The 17499-nt window shown below is 44.2% G+C and overlaps 1 protein-coding gene across 4 annotated transcripts; it reads right to left on the bottom strand.

Annotated features, from left to right (window-relative positions):
• Positions 1 to 34: 34 nt before the first annotated feature.
• On the bottom strand, positions 35 to 16034 carry LOC108163035 (dual oxidase). Of its 4 annotated transcripts, XM_017298086.2 has the most exons (11): positions 15890 to 16034; positions 12834 to 13002; positions 12317 to 12584; positions 5562 to 5642; positions 4940 to 5289; positions 4666 to 4870; positions 4200 to 4603; positions 3864 to 4141; positions 938 to 3794; positions 743 to 871; positions 35 to 680 (listed from the first exon to the last, which is right to left on the bottom strand). In XM_017298086.2, the coding sequence occupies exons 3-11, from the start codon at positions 12489 to 12491 to the stop codon at positions 552 to 554; spliced, it is 4608 nt and encodes a 1535-aa protein (XP_017153575.1). In that variant the 5' UTR covers positions 12492 to 12584; positions 12834 to 13002; positions 15890 to 16034; the 3' UTR covers positions 35 to 551. The 4 variants fall into 4 exon arrangements, with proteins under 4 accessions (XP_017153575.1, XP_017153573.1, XP_017153574.1 ...); XM_017298084.2 differs by lacking the exon at positions 12834 to 13002 and having other exon boundaries at positions 12317 to 12814; XM_017298085.2 differs by lacking the exon at positions 12834 to 13002.
• Positions 16035 to 17499: the final 1465 nt, after the last annotated feature.

The following is a 17499-nucleotide window of genomic DNA, read 5'->3' as shown; positions in this document are numbered from 1 at the left end:
AGTTTGTATAATTTACAAAAATCATAGGCTCACATATGTTAATACATACTGACTGATTGCCGGGTATAAAAGTAGAGCAGCGGCTCTTGCCGCGGCTCACAACGTTCCCGTTCGTTTTGTATATTTTGTATATTCAAATTAATTGTAACTTTTAATAAATAATGCGAACGGTTTACAAAAACTGATAACAAATCATATTTTCAATAAATACACATTTACTCATCCATACATACACATATCGCATAAGTAGAGGCCGCTTCGTTGTTCGTGTTGTTGCTATTTTTGCTGCTGCTGCTGCTGCTGTGGTTGCTGCTGTATCAATGGAATTTCTAGTAAGAAATGAAGTCAGAATGAACTGCACTAAAAAATCTTGACTAAATTATGGTTTTACAAAGTAAGCTATGATTAACAGAGAGCGAGCACGTACAGTACTAAATTCGCCTAAATTAATGAATGAACCTTAAGAATAGAATTAGCTTTCGTTTGGAGAGAGGAGCTGGCAGGGCAGGTATGGATGGATTGATGGATGGATCGCTGCAGCTGATGCTGACTTAACCAAAGTTCTCGAAATGGTGAATGAAATAGGGCAACTTGCGGGTCTTGTTCACCTCATCACAGGCAGACATGACGCTCTTCGTCAGCGGTCTAGGGCCGCAAGAGAACACGCCGATTTTGGAAACCTACAAAATGGAATACAAAAGAATTAGTTAGTGGCACTGTGGTAAAGCGATGCGAAACCCACATAAGAATGCTTCTTTTGGACGAACTTCAGGAAGCTGGACATGTCCGGGCGACCGAAGTGATTGACCGCCTTAAGACCCGTGAATATAGAGGTTTTGGACAGCCGCTGGAAGTGGTTCTCACAGATGTACTAAAAGAAAGAAGCATTTCTCGTATGAAAATAAATCAGTTAGTAGTTGTTTGCCCTGAGACCCACCAGCATTGTTGTTCTTAAATCGAATTTGTGGAAGAACTGCGTGATAAATATATGTATCTCGAGGACATTGGTCACGTCCTTCTTTTCCACATCGCGCAGCACATCGATGAACCACTCGAAGTGCTTGTGCGAGGGGCAGATCCACAGGAAGTACACCTTCTTGCAGGCCACGCCCGAGTATCGATTGGTACTCGTCCCAAACACCAGATCGTTCAGGATCGAGGCATACGGGGTGACTCCAATGCCACCGCCCACCATGACAGCCACCTCGAACTTGTACCAGTCCTGGTTGCCGCCCCCGAAAGGTCCCTCGATGCGTATCTTGGGCTGGTCCTCGGGATTGTAGTTGCAGGGATCGAAGTAGTTGCGCAGCTTCCAGGTCCACGGTCCCTGGGCCTTGATGTGGCAGCTGAGACAGTTCTCGTGCGGGGCCGAGGTCAGCGTGAAGCTGTGCATCTCCTGAGGCCGGAAGGCGGTGCAGGAGAGACGCACCCACTGGCCGGACAAGTACTTTAGGTTGGGCGGCCGATAGAACTTGATTTTGATCACATCCGAGGGTAGCAGATCTGTGTCTATCACATCCAGCGCCATGTACTTGGTGCGCAGCGAGACGATCTTGTCGAGGGTGTATACGATGCCCGGGCCCAGGAAGAACATCCAGAAGCGGGGTGGTCCCGTCAGACGAGCCAAGCCATGGACCAGACTTAGCAAGTACAGTCCAATGTAGAGGGTGTGCATGTTCCAGAAGAAGTTATAGGCCTTCTTCCGAATCGTGGGGTGGGCAAACACAAAGATAATGCACATAATGATGAACAGCATCACTCCGGTGGTGCCCGTCACCGTCTGGAAGAGCCAAAAGGTGATATCCGGCTTGTAGTCCGAGGCGAAGTGCACCTCCCGCGTTAGGCAGCGCAGGTTCTCGTGCGACTGCGTGGACACGTGGTAGAAGTTCACAATGTGCCCCACCGTGTGCAGCACGGAGAAGAACAGAGCCGTGCACGCGGCTATCTTGTGAAACTGTATGTGCGAGTCCAGCGGAATGTATTGTTGTATCGGGAACTCCTTCAGCTTGGTGATCAGGTTCCTGGACATGGTGAGCAGCAGCAAGGAGTAGCAGAAGGACAGCGAGGCCGCTGATCCCCTGGTGATGGCGATGCCCACACCCATGATGTGCCTCAGGTCCGTGTGCTCGGCCATGAAGGAATAGTGGATGAAGCGCTCCACAAAGAGCACAATCGTGACCACGTAGAACAGGAACAAATAGAATATGTTCTGGCGGTTCTCCTCGAGGAACGTGATGTACGCATCCCACTTGGCCAGCACCCAGTGGCGGGGCTTGTCCTGCATCGGCTCTATGTTAAACGAGGTCATGCGAGCCACGTTCGTGGAGGTGTCCAGAAAGTTCTGCTTGGCCCCCTTGCAGTCCAGTCCGATGGCCACAAAGTCGCCCTTGTACTCCTTCATCATCAGCTTAAAGTCCTGGTAGGTGAGGTGGTTCTTGTGCTCCAGGCCCACGTCCTGGAACATGCCATCGATGAGCTCAGTGACCTGATCGTCGCCCAGACTGGTGGTCCTCGCGATCTCCACCAGGGAGCGCATCATCTCGCTCAGCTCGCCCTTGTCGATGACGCCATTGCGGTCGTTGTCGCACATGTCGAAGATGATGCGCAGCTTGTCGTCGGTCTTGCCGCGCGAGAACAGCACCACGGTCTCGAGGAACTCCTGGAAGCTGATCCGCCCGTCCTGGTCCTTGTCCACAATGTTGAACATCTTGCGGACAAACATGTCGTTGGGCTTCATGCCCAGGGCGGCGGCAAACTCGGCCTTAGACAAACTGGTCCTCATTACTGTCATCACCTCGCCATCGCTGGAGGCGTCCGACCGACGCCGGCGCTCGCCTGGCCGCAGGCCGAAGGTTAGGGCATACGCCTCGCGGAAGAAGTACTCGAGACGCTTCTGTCGACGCTCGCGGGTCTCGGCCCGGGCCAGCATTATATCACGGTTAACCTCCATCAGGGTCAATTCCTTTTTGTGGAGCAGCAGGAAGTCCTCGAGCTTCTTCACGAACTTGCGCCGGGCGCCGTAGGACTCCAGCTCCAGCACCAGATCATGGTCACTGGGCACACGCAGCAGGATGTAGGGCTTCTTCTTGATGTGGTTCGTGGCCGACTCCTCCACACTGACCACGTCCACGTGCTTCAGGCTGAATGTGCGCAGCTTCTCCCCCTTCCTGTCCACCGTATAGATGGCAGCTTCCGGCCCGAACTTGACGGTGACCAGCCGCTTGTGGTTGGCGTGCAGCCACTCCCTGGCCAGCATCTTATCCACCGAGCCCTTGTGCTGTGGCGCCCTCAGCGCCTCCTGGCGTATCTTCAGCTTGCGCCGCTTGCTGTTCTGCAGCTTGACCACGCAGTAGCCGGCACCGGCGCACAGGATGGGCACGAATCCGAGGAACACGCACACGTAGATGAACATCAGCTCGGAGCCGGAGAAGTAGTCGTAGCCCTCCAGATAGGTGCAGGGCTCCAGCTCGGTGGCATTAAGCTGCATGGGCTGCGGACAGGGATCTCCCGTATGCCACATGAACACATCGTGCTGGATTTCGTCCACGGCTATGTCCGTGCTGTTCACTATGATGTCCCACAGGGTGATCTTCCGCAGCTCCTTAATCTCCTCCGGTGTGAAGATCCCGTTGCGCTCGTTCTCGAACCAAAAGCGGTCGGCATCGCGCAGACGCAGGAACTGCTCCTTGATCACAGCGGCGAAGAACTCGCCCGGCTGCCCATAGGACTCCAGCATGCCACCCACATAGACATCGACATCGTCCAGCTGATTGCTGTAGGCCTCCTTGAGCATGCTGAGGATGGTAAGGAATGTCCGAGGACGAATATAAAAATCAATATGTTCAATATGAGCTTCCACTCACTCCAACAGCTCCGGTTGCGCCTCAAACAGCTGGGGATTGATATCCGTCCATGTCTTGTGCCTCTTCAATCCATAGGACTCTCTGGCTGTGTTGTAGTCGGGCAGGCCATTGTCTCGACCCCGCATTATGTTAAGAGCTCCCAGATCGCGACGGGTAAACTCCATGGGCCCAAATAGTTTGTCCCGCACATCGGAGCACAGCACAGGATCCTCGCGCTCGGATATCTGCGAGGCCAGGCCCATTAGCACCTCCTCCACGCTGGTGTCGCTGAGGAAACCCTGCCAAATCGTTGATTAAACTCAAGATCTTCCAGCCGGAGAATAATATGAAACTCACGCTGGAGTCCCACCACGTCGAGCAGAGGCGGATGGCCGGATAGCCCATTGGAGTCTGCTTGAAGTTGCACTGCCCATCCCGTCGGTAGATGCCAGGCGGGATCATTGTGTGGCCAAAGCGAAAGGCAGCTGCCTGGAAGATGTGTCCGATGCCAGGATGAATGTCCTGCTTGTACCCCTCGTACGGTGGTAGGGCGGAGCCCAGAAAGGCGGGCAGGTACTCGTAGGCAATCACATTCTGCAGACTGGCAATTACCGTGTGTCGCGCCCGCTGGTAGATGTCCTCATCGCTCCAGTCCGGATGCAGACGCTTGATGCGCTGGGCCAGGGTGTTGTGCCAGCGGAGGAAGAGGATGGCAAACGAGAGCACAGCGGGATTCTGATTGGTCCGGGGATCGCCAAGAACTGTCGGGTAGGAGATGAAAGATGAGATTGAGCATTTAGCCAAGGTGGAATTGGTTACTCACGGAACAGCCTCTCTGGACTGAGCATTTTCATGACACTCGGCACCGGGTTGTTGAAGAGCGGCACTCTCATGGTGTTCCTCACCGGCAGCTTGCCATCCTTCTCGGTGAGGAGCGTGCCATTGTGGAAGGAGCGCATGGCATTGAGCCACGCCTCGGAGGTGCTGTAAATGAAACTGCCATCAATCCAAGCAGTCATTTGATTTATCTGCGGAGTAGGATTTATTGCGACATTTGTTCACATCAGTTGTGGCTAGAGCCACCCGCCCCCACCCACCTGTTCCCTGGGCGCGTTCGGACTCTGTCCCGTGTCCCGATCGTAGGCGGCCCTGTGGAAGGGTATGTACTTGTCGCCCCGACACTCGCGATCGTACATCTCGTCGCATTTCTCGATCTCGATGCGGTGCATCTCGATCGGGCAGCCCGACTCCGAGGCCATCACAATCTCGTTCGCCACCACCTGGCCGAAGAAGGCCAGCAGCGCCGTCCGATTGAACTTGGAGCCCAGACCGTCGCGTCCACGCATGAACAGGCGGCTGAGACGCCGCGTCGACGGACGATTGGCTCCCGCCATCGCGTACACCCCGTCCGAGTAGGAGGGCGGCGCCTTCCGTACCAAATGGCTATCTGAAAAGTGGGCAGAGTCAGTAGAGTCTAAAGAGACGTCGGTGAGGCTGAAAGGCAGCACTTAGATGTGGTGACTATGCAAATTGTGTGTGTATGTGGATTGGAAAGATCAAATCGATCGTGCCTGTTCTATGCTAATTCTCCAGTGATCTTATACTCGCATGTGTATATGTGAATCAATTATAAGACCATTTGGTGGGGTTCGGGTTCGCCCTTTTTCGAAAGTTGCTACCATCTGGACGGCCATCTGACGGAAATTCCAGTCAACTTACCCACCGATCCCCAGTCGGGATGAGCTAGATTGTTGTACCAGCCATCGTAGCGCTGTTTTTCCGTCTGACTGTACATTTTCTCTGCAATGAAAATTTCAAGAAATTAATTTTTATTCCAATAATATAATGATACAAAAGGTAATGGAATGGAAGCGAATAAAAAACTGCATTTAAAAATTGTATATAAGTTTCCCCACAGATAAAACTTAACCATATCGCATGGGGACTATGAAAAAGTACATAGGAAAAGGATAATTTCATTTATACTACTGTAAATCAGATTCATGCAGAGCAGAAATGATCCTAATGCAAAGTATTCCAAAAGTTACAAAAACTAGGCAAGGTTTATGGATCGAAAAAGAGAACAGAATTCATCAGTCCATAATTCCATTTTTACGGGGATAAAAACTGGTTTGTTTGTATAATTGAAAACGTTGAAAAGAAACAAAACTGGCGGTATTGACCAGGGTGTTTTATCTGTTCTCACTAGGGAGGAAGCTGTTCTCGGTGTTTCCACCACGCCAAGCCATTCACAAATCGTCCAGAGTCTTTGGGTGATCACTGTTCCCACTCGGAGCAAATGGAAAAAGGTATTCATAGGAAGAACATAATTATAAAAATTGTTGGGAATCCACTCGCAAACGTTACCAATCTTTTGCGATCGTAATTTTTACGAGCTAATATTCAGATCTGCCTGCCACTTAAGGAAATGGAACTATTAAAAATTAACATCTGCAGATTTTTTGAAAGAGAACAGAAAATCTCATTATATATTTAGAAAATTCTTAAACTTTATACAATATGTTTGCAAATAGCACAGCCATTTTCAAACTTTTTATTTATTTATTTACAACGAGGTTAGAGTTAAAACTTATTAACTTAGTTTATTTAAGAATATCACTGGTTAATATGACCTTCGGCCATGCTATTATTATATTATATTATGATTGTTATATTAATTATATGAGAGTTACATTATATGGGTTTTAGATTAGAATTAGATTAATTTATTTCCAATTCTATTGCATAGAATTCAATGCAAATGTTTATTTTTTGTGGGTGCAGAGTTTTTCCGAAAAGTTGCTCACGATAGCTGTCGCAATTTATTAGAATTTATTTGCATAACTTCGCAGAATTTTATGCGTGCAAATGACGCATTAATTTGTGCTAGTTAAGATCGGAGAATGCCTTAAATGTTCGCCAGACGTTACAAAAATAAATTACGAGTACTCGTACGCATGTGTGTGGACTGGTCCCTGTCCAGTAGCCGGTTTTCGACATGGTCTAACCGATCCGATAAAATGTAGATTGTGATATTGAAAAATTGCATTTAGTTACCTTAGTTTGGTTTTAATTGACTGTAAAATTGATTGACTTGGGGCTGGGCAAGTCGAGATTGAGTCACACCCAATTGGTCCATCAAGTGGAATGGAAAAATATTTAGGCCCCGATTTGCATATTTGTTAATTATTTTTTGCACTTGTAATCGGTTTAATGAAACGTTTAGCAATTTTTAGGAAATTATCTACGTCCGATTTGTCATCATAAGAAGTAATTGTTGGAAAATCGTTCCTTAGCTTTTGCTGATACGAGTTACTAGTTCATTAAATTATATTTGAATGGGAATGTAACTACTACTACTATCATTCAGTGATAAATAATATTAATTGTTACTATTGTTCCAAGATGTGCTCTAACGATCGCTTTTAAGTACGAATAGTAATCGGATTGGCCCTAAACGGAGACACGAGGCAGCTCTTTCGAAAAAAACACTATTGATAATGCATGCCCCCAGTGCATGAATCACCGAAGAGGCACAGAAAAAATGATCTTACTATAAATTATGTCAAAGAGAAGGCACCTTTAAGTGATTAAAATCTGCAAGCCGTAATTGCTCTGACGCTAAACGTTATAATTATGGTTTATTTGCTTATAGCAGATGAGGGAAGCTCTGAGGGGGGTATTTTTACGTAGAACCAGTTCGGGATCCCCAAGGCAATGGCCGCAGCAGACCCAAAATTCTAAAATGCGCTTGAGGGAGCCAACAAACAGGCGGCAAACCAGTTTTATTTTTACGCTCGTACTTTTGTAAGTACTTACTTTTCGCTATTCCTATTTCAAGAAATACAAATTTATTTTGTACGTTTCTTATTCTTTATGACGTTGACAGTTGGAGAAGCAGCGGAATCATGACTATATTTCTTAGCATTTTCGAGAGCAACGCTCGCTTCAGTCTAAACATTCAACCTACAAGTCTGTGAATGGGTGTGAGTGAGTGGAGTGATGGATAGATGGATCAATGGATGGATGGCAACAGCAACGACAACGACAACAGCAACAAAGAAAATTAATATCAGAATCAGATCCGGTTTACCAAAAACGTTTCCAGCTGGGGAGTCTCAAGACTGGCTGTGACCGCGCAAGAGACGGAGAGAGAGGAAGACTCAGCTGACTCTACTCATACCATTCTATATATAGCACACATAAATACTATATATGCATATAGATATACATATATGTACACCTATATTGACGTTGGCGTTGTATGGAATGTCGGCAAAAAAGCTAACCAACACCTGCACGATGGAGAGGCTTCCACAGCGAAGGCTGGATCTGGTGCTGAATCTCTTGGTACGTGCGCTGTTTTTTATTTATTTTTTTTTTTCGAAAAACATGCACGACATCACGGATTGGATTCCCCTCCAAAAAAAAACAAAGTACAATCCGATTTTGCTGCCGTTGCTTGTCGGCGTCATCAATTGTCGCATTGTAATTGTGCCTCTCTCTCTCTCTATCTATCTGTGGCTATCCTCTCTATTTCGTCAGTGATTTCACGCTCGGTGTCTAAGTATTTCCATGTCCACGACTCTAGGCAGTGGTGGGCAGTGGAGAGACAGTCGCCTCTATGTTGCTCTGTCGCATAATTCACTTTCATCTCGGGCCGTGGCCGTGCGTGACTCTTTCTGTTTAAACAAAAGCCGCATTTTTCACATGATATTGCCAAATCATTTTTCGGATTTTTGGGGAGAGAGAGTAAACATAATGCAGTAATACATATATACATATGTACATATAAACAATTTCTTGACACCGCAAACAGCCAGAAATTTGCGGATGGCAGATCTTGAATGCCAATATGTAAATTAGACTAAACAAAATATTAGAAGAAGTATAGCAGTGTACCAACTCTAAGAAACTGACTAAGTGACTAAATAATATACGGATCCAATAGTATAATTAAATGGGGTCGATTGATTTTGGGCCAAATCTAATGGAGGACCTTTTAAAAGAAATATAAATAAATACGAATATTTACGTTCCGTTTAACTATGTTTAGATATGTGTTAATATTTATTATGTATTGTTTGAATTATCACCAGACTAAACATACAGGTATCTTCCACATAATCCTACTGGCTGGTATAATAGAAGGTTAAATATATGGTCCAAGTGGGTCAAATAAAAATAAATATAAAAAACTAAATATACAATATAAAATGTTAAATATCATCTAATCGTTCTATCCAGCTATTTAGTTCTTAGCCCGTATTTATGCCCGTAATAGATCAAAATCTATACAAAGAAAAATACAAAGAAAAAAAAAACTTTCGCTTTCAGAAATTAACACACAAAATGGAGTCGAGACGGGGACATCTATTTGTTAGCTGTTAATTGGTTGCCAAATTTGACGGTTCATAAAAATGCGCACATGACTTAATTTAATTTGAAAAATCCACCAATACCCGCCTAATGAAGCCCAAACATTTTCTTCGTCTCTGGCGGCTTAATTAAAAAGTTCAGTTTAGATTTGAGGATTTGCTCGGAAAGAATGCCGTCGCTCCAAAAGTCAAACTAAAGCTGAAACAAAACACCAACACCGGCCAAAAGTATTCTCAGTATTTCTGCTAACACGATGCCAATGATTCAGTTGGAGTTTTGTTGGATTGCCCCTGCATCAGCTGCATTGGCTGCATCAGCTGGAGCGTGCATTATTTTGGGCATTTTTGTTTCATTAATCAAAATGCCATTTGACTAATTAAAAATTCCTATATTGGCGATTTTAACATAAATGTAAGCAAATCTTTGTCTGTTTCAGAGTTGATTTACAAGGCCAGGCCGATGATCAATATACATATGTATGTATGTATGTTGTACCTATGCAACTCCAGAGACAATATAAAATAGCATGCTTTACATAAAATATCAATTGGGACACCATTAACATTATATTTGAATTATATTTTTAATTTAAATTGTCGAATTTTCAACGATCTACAAAACTTGTTTCAAATCTTCGTCGCCAATCCTTCCAGTGAGCTGAAGTACATATGTTTTTACTGATAATCCAGACTATCCAGATAATCTACAGCAATCCTCGTGGATTCCTGGAGATTTGCAGTCGTAGCTCGGCGTTTGTATTTTATAAATTATTGAGGTATTATCAGTATATTTGCTCGTTAGAAAAGATTCTTTGTTTATTAATATGTGACCTGAATAACCCTGTATTAATTCAACCAAAGAATTAACGTAAAAGATATTGTTTGTTTTTATGTGTGTATCCGTCAAAGATTTTTGTCTTCCACCGCCACTTCCTCTGTTCAAGGTACGAGTATGCTACGCCAAAGGCCAAACGTTCCAGCTGTTTGCAGTTCGTCACCAGAATTTCAAAATGTTTCTCACTAAGGTTTTTAGTATGGTGTCCCTATTTAAGATACCGCAATAGCGTCATCGATTGCAAGCAATTGGCGCAACCCTTTTCCGTTATATCTGACATCCTTCAACTTCACTTTCTTCACTTTATAAACAACTCCCTTACGCCACCAACCGGCTCCTGTTAAGTCCAGATTTGGGCAGTTTAGATCGTCCCCTCCACCCCTTAATAGTGTAAGATAGAGTTTCAGGGATTCCGCAGTAAAGCAAGCCAGAAATAAAATCTGCAAAAATCCAATGAATAATCAGTCATCCTGAGAATTCATTCATTTTGAGCAATAGACAATGTGAGCGTGTGTTGCTGTTATATTTGCTCCGCTAGGAAGTCTCTATCCGAAGAAACGTCTCATATCGTGATCCCCAGTGCTGCTGTTAATAATACTATACATAAATATGTTTGTATATTAGATTAAAAGTGCAAGTCGACAGAATGTATCTAAGATTAGGCTGGTTCAATGTTTGAATTGAATATTTATGTATCTATCGAATTACTTATGCATATTATAAAGATTAACCTTTCGTATTACTTTATTAATGGGTTACTGTAGAGTTGAATGCAAGCAAGAGGAAATGCAAGCTTGTTTCCGAATCGCCTTTCCCAAATTCTGAGACTTAATCTCTGAGAATGTCGGATGAAATCCGATTTGGCTACAAATCGTTGCCCTCTCTCAAACCTAATCAATCGGAGACGAATCAACAACAAACCTTGGCAAATGCTAATAAAACTGATGAAAGGAAAACAAAATGAAACAAATTATATTGTTGCCGAGCGCCGAAGCAAATTCAATGTTCGACTTCCCCATGTGCACCACCTGGGGTGACCAGATCGGTGATCGGTGATCGGTGATCCGTGATCGCTCGCCCATGAAGAGGGCACGGGCATCGGGAAATGGACACGACGGGCGGGTTATCGTTATCCCACACAATGGGATATATTTCACGTTTGCTTGCAGTAATTTCATTACGCTAAACATTTAAAATGAAGCAGCTTTCTGTCCATAAATCAAATGATAAGCAAAAATAGCGAATCGAAAACAATGCAAAAACTGAAACGATGAAACAATGCAAATCGAAGGGGGCGTGGGAGGAAGTGAGCAAATCAATCGAGGCGGCCAGGCGGGAGACGGGGCCGGTTGATCGTGCGTTGACATTTGACTCGGGTATCGGCTAAGCGGCCACGCCCCTACCCACTGCATAAGCCGTACGTGACCGTACGTCAGACATCTCGGAATCAATGCCCCAACCGGCTTCCACCTGTCTGTCCGCCTCTGTTCTTGGGGCTCGGAAAATGTGTACATAGATACTTGCAATACCCGGTACTTGAAGATTGCAAGGGGATACTCGTACTGCATTCCGTTAGCCGAGCATCGGCTAGTTGTCAGATATCAAATTTTAAGATAGGTTCTAACGGGTATCTGGTAGTCGAAATGCCGACTGAGTCCCTCGTACTTGTCTATTATGAATAATAAATTGTCTAACCGACTGGGCCGGGGTCTAATCGGTCATTTTGAAGGCACGAGATCTTGGCATGTCTGCCGATCGCCACTCCACCTCCAACCATGCGCCACACGCCTCGGGGTGACGTCAGTTCTGGACAGGCCCGCAGGCAGGTAGCATTTTGCGAGTGCAATTATGACGGGTTTAGTTGCTGTAAAAGCCATAAATTTGTTTGCCACCAACTTGCAGCCAAACTTAGCTGGATAGCCATTCGAAGTGTGCAACCTTTGGATGGGATGAGATGATAACTGTCAGTCTGTCGCGAAAAGCGAGTGTTGAGGGGGCCAAGGCTGAACTATTGTGGAATGTATAATCTATACATAGTTTCGTCATATTTGTCAAATCAATACACCATATTGGCCACGTCCAAAGATATGTCGATCGCGCCAAAACATAACAGATTTCCCACCCATTCCCTTAGCAAAAAAAAAAAAAAATATCTCCCAACAGCCCAACATGATCCATGTCTATGCAAATGAACCTAATTGAATAACCATACTTACACACTCTATGGGGCCGGAGTAGGGCGGGGCGGTACTGGTACTCACCATAACAATGCACGAGGCCCAGATTCAGACCGAGACAAATCAGCAACAATGGCAGGGCCCAGCAAGGGGCTTTGGGCCATCCAAGCCGGAGTCGGAGTCGGGCATGGATTTGTTTCGGATTTTGATTTTGATTTTTTTTAGCTGCCCTCTGTTGGGGCGCGCTTGGAACACTCATATTGATTGCCAGCTATTTTTATTATTTAATATACTATATGTATTATATTTTGTTTGCTATTGTTGTATGCGAAATTCGTTCGGCTGTAGCGCGCTTGTATTGTTAAATTAATTATGAAAACTTTATATATGTATAACAGACACTGTGCGGAGGAGGATTAACTTGTGGGGGATCGACTCTAATTTTGCATTATATTCGTTTTATCACACGGCACATGGCAGGGGCAGAGACAGAGACACAGACGGAGACTCGGCTGGAATTTTTTTTTCTCATTTCAATGTTTGCTCATCGGCGGAACTCATCCACGGTACTCCTCGGCTGCACTGCGAAAATGAAACAAACCAATTCTGTGAACGATGATTATCTGATTATCTGTGATTCACTCGGCTCGGACATTCCAGCACTTTGTTTGATGTCTTCCAAACGGTCTTTAAAGCGGGTACCGTTTTCACTCGAATACTCGTTTATAATGTTTGCTGGCGGGTGTGGGCTCGTCGAATTTGCATAGATCCTAATGAAGTTATGGATTAATGGATTGGCTTGGGTGGTCACTGGCTGTTCTGTTTGCCCAAGAATGTTGTGGAAGTGGTTTGGTTTGGTCTGGTTTCGTAGATGGCTCCAACGAGAGATCATGGAGAGCGGAGATTAATCTACAGTAACCTTTAATTTATTGTTGCTTAGCCAAACCAAAAATATAGAAAAGATATTAAAACAGGGAAAGGTTTCTGTATGTTTATATAAGTATAAAGGCAATACAGCAGGAGTCTGTAAGATATTGCTCGATTTTACTTTCAACGGAATAGAATGGTTTCAAAAGCAATCCGATTCATCCGAATCAAGTAAATCAACAAGTGGAAAACCCGAATGATAATCTTTACCCAATAGTCGATATTTAATCATTGCTTTCTAGTGCTTGAAACTCACTATATCACCAAAATAATGTACAAATACACGCTAATACTTTTTTAATGCAACAATTGATTTAACCACAAAAAGGCTAAGGTAAATGACGAAACGGTTCGTTAATGTCTTCCAATTAATTGCTCTGCACAGACCAAACCCAACCCAACCAAAGCCAAGAAATTAAATCGCATTTATTGAGAGCAGGCCCGTCTGTGTGTATGGCCAAGTAAATGGCAAATCACGCCAAACAAAGGGAGAGGAGGGGCAAAGCCAAGTAAAGAGCAGAGAAGAGCTGAGAGACGAAATATTAAATAAACGGAATTACCCGCAAAACAATTGACCTTCTGTCGGCTTACAAACCGACAAACCGACCAACGACAAACGGATTCCATTAGTCATAATCGACAATACGAGTAGTCGAGAAAGAAGCCGAAAAAAAGCAACAAAAACATAGCACACCAGCAACAACAACAATGAATAGCATAAAAATGTATGAAAAGTGACTTCCTCGAGCCGAAGTTCATATACCCTTGCTGTCCGAAATATCCGCAAAGCTCCTATCTAATCTACATACATACTTCTCAACAGATGGACAAACAATTCAAGCTTTTCCTAAGGGACCTCTTGGATATGCTGTAAGTATTCGTATGTATGTACATACATACATTCATATATCCGAGATTCGACTAAACAAATCCTTATATTCAAGCCATGTTTCTCAGCTTTTATCACTATCATGTTACATATGCTTTACTTTACTTTCCATCGGTAAGCTCTAAAGCGAATATTTCTTATAATGCCGTGATCAGCAGACAAAGAAAAGAAGATTGAGCCCTGTTTTTTCACACTTAAACATGGGACTACTATATCAATGTCGGTGGTATGCAATTTGTGATGTTCTCTGCGAAGCGCAACTTCTTATCGAAGCGACAATATCCTCTGCAAGGGTATTCCAGTAAATGTGTGTGCTTGTGTGTGTGCGTGCAACAAAGTTACGAAGAGAAGAAAAAATGAAAATAAAATGCCATTGCACAACTGCAAACAATTAACATTACAACAACGGCGGAGTGCTAAAGCTAACAAAGTCATAAAGACACCAAGAGACGCCTCCCCGGCCGACCCAAGAGAAACATTTTCCCGGCCAATGCAGTTTGGGGCTTGCCTAGAAATTACGAGTGCTATTATTCAATGGCAGAGCAGAGAAAATTTTATAGAGTAAGAGCTAAATTTAAATGGTCGGTAAATTGTGGGCGAACGCGATGGCTTGTTCCGGAGAGGGGAGAGGAGAGGCCGAGCGTAGGCAGAGAGAGGGAGAGAGAGAGCAAGAGAGAAAGCCAAGAAAGCGTGGAGGACTGAACGGCAATAATCACTTTGAAATTACGGTATAATACAAAAATTGTCTGTGGTAGAAGTCAAAGCCCGGACTTTCCGAACATTAGCCATGGGGCCCCAGGCATGTTCATATTAATTAACAAACATTTTTTTCCTAGCTAATTTCAGAAATTGTTGAGCAAAGCTGAGTCAAAGATGTGTTTGTAGAAAAAATCAAGTTAATTTTAAAATATTGAAGAACTTGTTCCTTGTGTAGAACCGCAATTTATTGATCTTAGACTGATCTCAGTCTTTGGGTTCTTAACTACGAAATATGCACATATACTACATATGTACATATGTATGTATATGTATGTATATGTATGTATGTCTGTGTATGTAGTCTCTGATCGAATATGCGAATATTAGTGAATACTTTTATAATGTTGTGTTTTAAAAGCAATGTTTCTTTTGGCACTTGGCGTTTAAACTTCCGTTTGGTTAACTAATTTTCCCCTGCTGCTTCTTTAAGTGTTTTCGTTTATTTTTTCAGAGTTGTTAAAATTGCGCAAACCCATCATTTTGCTGTTGGATGTTGTCGGAGGGGAGGCTGAGCCCCAGTGGGAGAAGAAGCAGCAGCAACAAAAACTAAAATTAAACACGAAAATAAATTAAATTTATGAACGAAGGCGCAAGCAAAGCCCAGACACCGATGAAGCATCGGACAAAGAAGAGCCGATCACCGAAAGGGGACCCGCAGAGAGTGAGAGAAAAAGAAGCCGAATCGACGGCGGTTGTGCATGCGAGCAAAAGAGATGGCGAAGCAAACACCGAAAAAAAGAAGAAACCAGAAGGTCCAAAGCGTTCGACAAACGACACACAAAAATAGCAACGAAACTGGGAGTAAAGACAACAGGCTGGGTGGGTGTCGGGGTTTATCGGGTTTTCTGCACTATTTTAAACAATTTGAGTAATTCCAACTATTTTCGAGCGTCTTCGCATAACTCCGGTTGTCACTTTGCATAGAGATAAAAATTTAAGCAAGAAAAACCGCAACAGCACACAGAAACTATAATAACGGTGAAGACGAAACTCGGGGCTTCGACGGCGCATGCGCGACACGTTTCACATTCACTCTCGTCTTGGTCTTGGTCTTGGTCTCGGTCTCGGTCTGGATCTCTCACCAAAAGCACGGCACGGCACGGCACAGCACACACACGAAACGAAGGAGAACCGACAGCGAGAGAGGAAGCGTGGGATGGGAGCTCCAACATATGTACGTCCGCAGTGGCCAAGATTTCGTCGAATACTGAACCCAACTGTGTGGGGACCTTCCACATGGAGGGAGCTCTGTTCAGTTCCCAGCCAAACCGGTCGCAACAATCGCTTGTGCTCGCACTCATGCGCTCTCGCTCCACCGCTCTTTGTGGGATGCGATCCGCTCCCGAACTACTGGTACTACATATGTATATGCTCCATTTCGTTTTTGTGCCGGATTTGCCTTTTCGGATCCGATCCGATCCGACCCGAGCCCAGCCAGGTCCGTCTCTAAATGAGTTCCGTCATATTTGACATGACGACGTGTCGTATTAATCATTCTCATGTCAATTGTGTGTTTATCTCCCTTTCTCTCCGGCGCTATTTCCCTGGGGAGTTCATGGGCATTTCCCAGTCTTACGGATGCAGTGCAAAAGACTCCGAGCGATATAATCGTACTCGTGGAGAGCGAGCGAGCAACAGCAATAGCAATATCTTTGAACTGTCTGCTAAGAGAGGAGTTACAACTCCAACCTCTTACTTGAATACCGCTCTTTCTTTGTCTCTCTGTCTCTTTGTCTCTTCGCTCTTTCGGTTAATTGAGTGGTAAAAACCGGCCCCCATGGAGAGGGGAGTTCCTATTTGCGTTTATGAGATGTTTATGGATTTTTCTTGAGAATTTATGCCTAGACAACATCGTCTTGAGGCAGCAGCGAGTATTACTTAACTCTGTTTGATTACACGAAATTTGCATACTAATTGGAGTAGCATCAAATTTGATGAGTATTTGTTCTTTATGAAGTGGAACCGAACTGCCTTTTTATAGAGTCTTAATTTGGGTCTAGAAAAGTGAGTATTGTACTTCCGAGATCATAGAACCAAGTTTTAGCAAAGCTGTATAATTATATGTATTTTCCGAATTTTAAATTTAAATAATAAATCAATCTTCCTATTCAAGCTGAATAGAAAAGTTTCTACTGGGAATACGTGTTTTTAAATGTACAATCTTTTTTCAAAAGAGCATTCAGAAGAGGTAAATTATATAATTTATTGATTTTAGTAACCATTGCACGTGCCATGTAAAAGACCAAAGGTCAAGTGGCCCAACCACACAATCATCCAATGATTTATCTGTGGAATACTTAGCCATTGTACGGAGACAATATGTTATGTCAATTTTCTTCTGAGTATGTCAACAGCTTACTTTGTGTTTTGTGTCGCTGCTCCTTCTGGCCTCCGTGCCAGCCTCTTCGATCTCTGCTCGGGTGTCAGTCAGCAGTCAGTAGTCAGCTGTCGTCATGTGCTGCTGCCTCTCCACAGTGCAGCTGTGCACATTAAAATCAATTAAAATTCTTATTTATCTTCGATCCGAGCCGGGCTAACAAGTGCAGTCAGCCAGCAACAGAACGGGCGCATCTATAAATATTTATCAATCTGGCAGAACGTTAGCAGCAAAAGTTTAACACGCATCCAAACAGAAACAAAAAAACAACAAAAAGAAGAAATATTCCTCACTTTGAAGTGCACTTCGAATGAA

Source organism: Drosophila miranda, chromosome 4 (assembly GCF_003369915.1).
Source record: "Drosophila miranda strain MSH22 chromosome 4, D.miranda_PacBio2.1, whole genome shotgun sequence".
Classification (NCBI taxonomy): Eukaryota; Metazoa; Arthropoda; class Insecta; order Diptera; family Drosophilidae; genus Drosophila; species Drosophila miranda.
The sequence above is the reverse complement of the archived record's forward strand: the minus strand, read 5'-3'. Positions and strand labels throughout refer to the sequence as shown.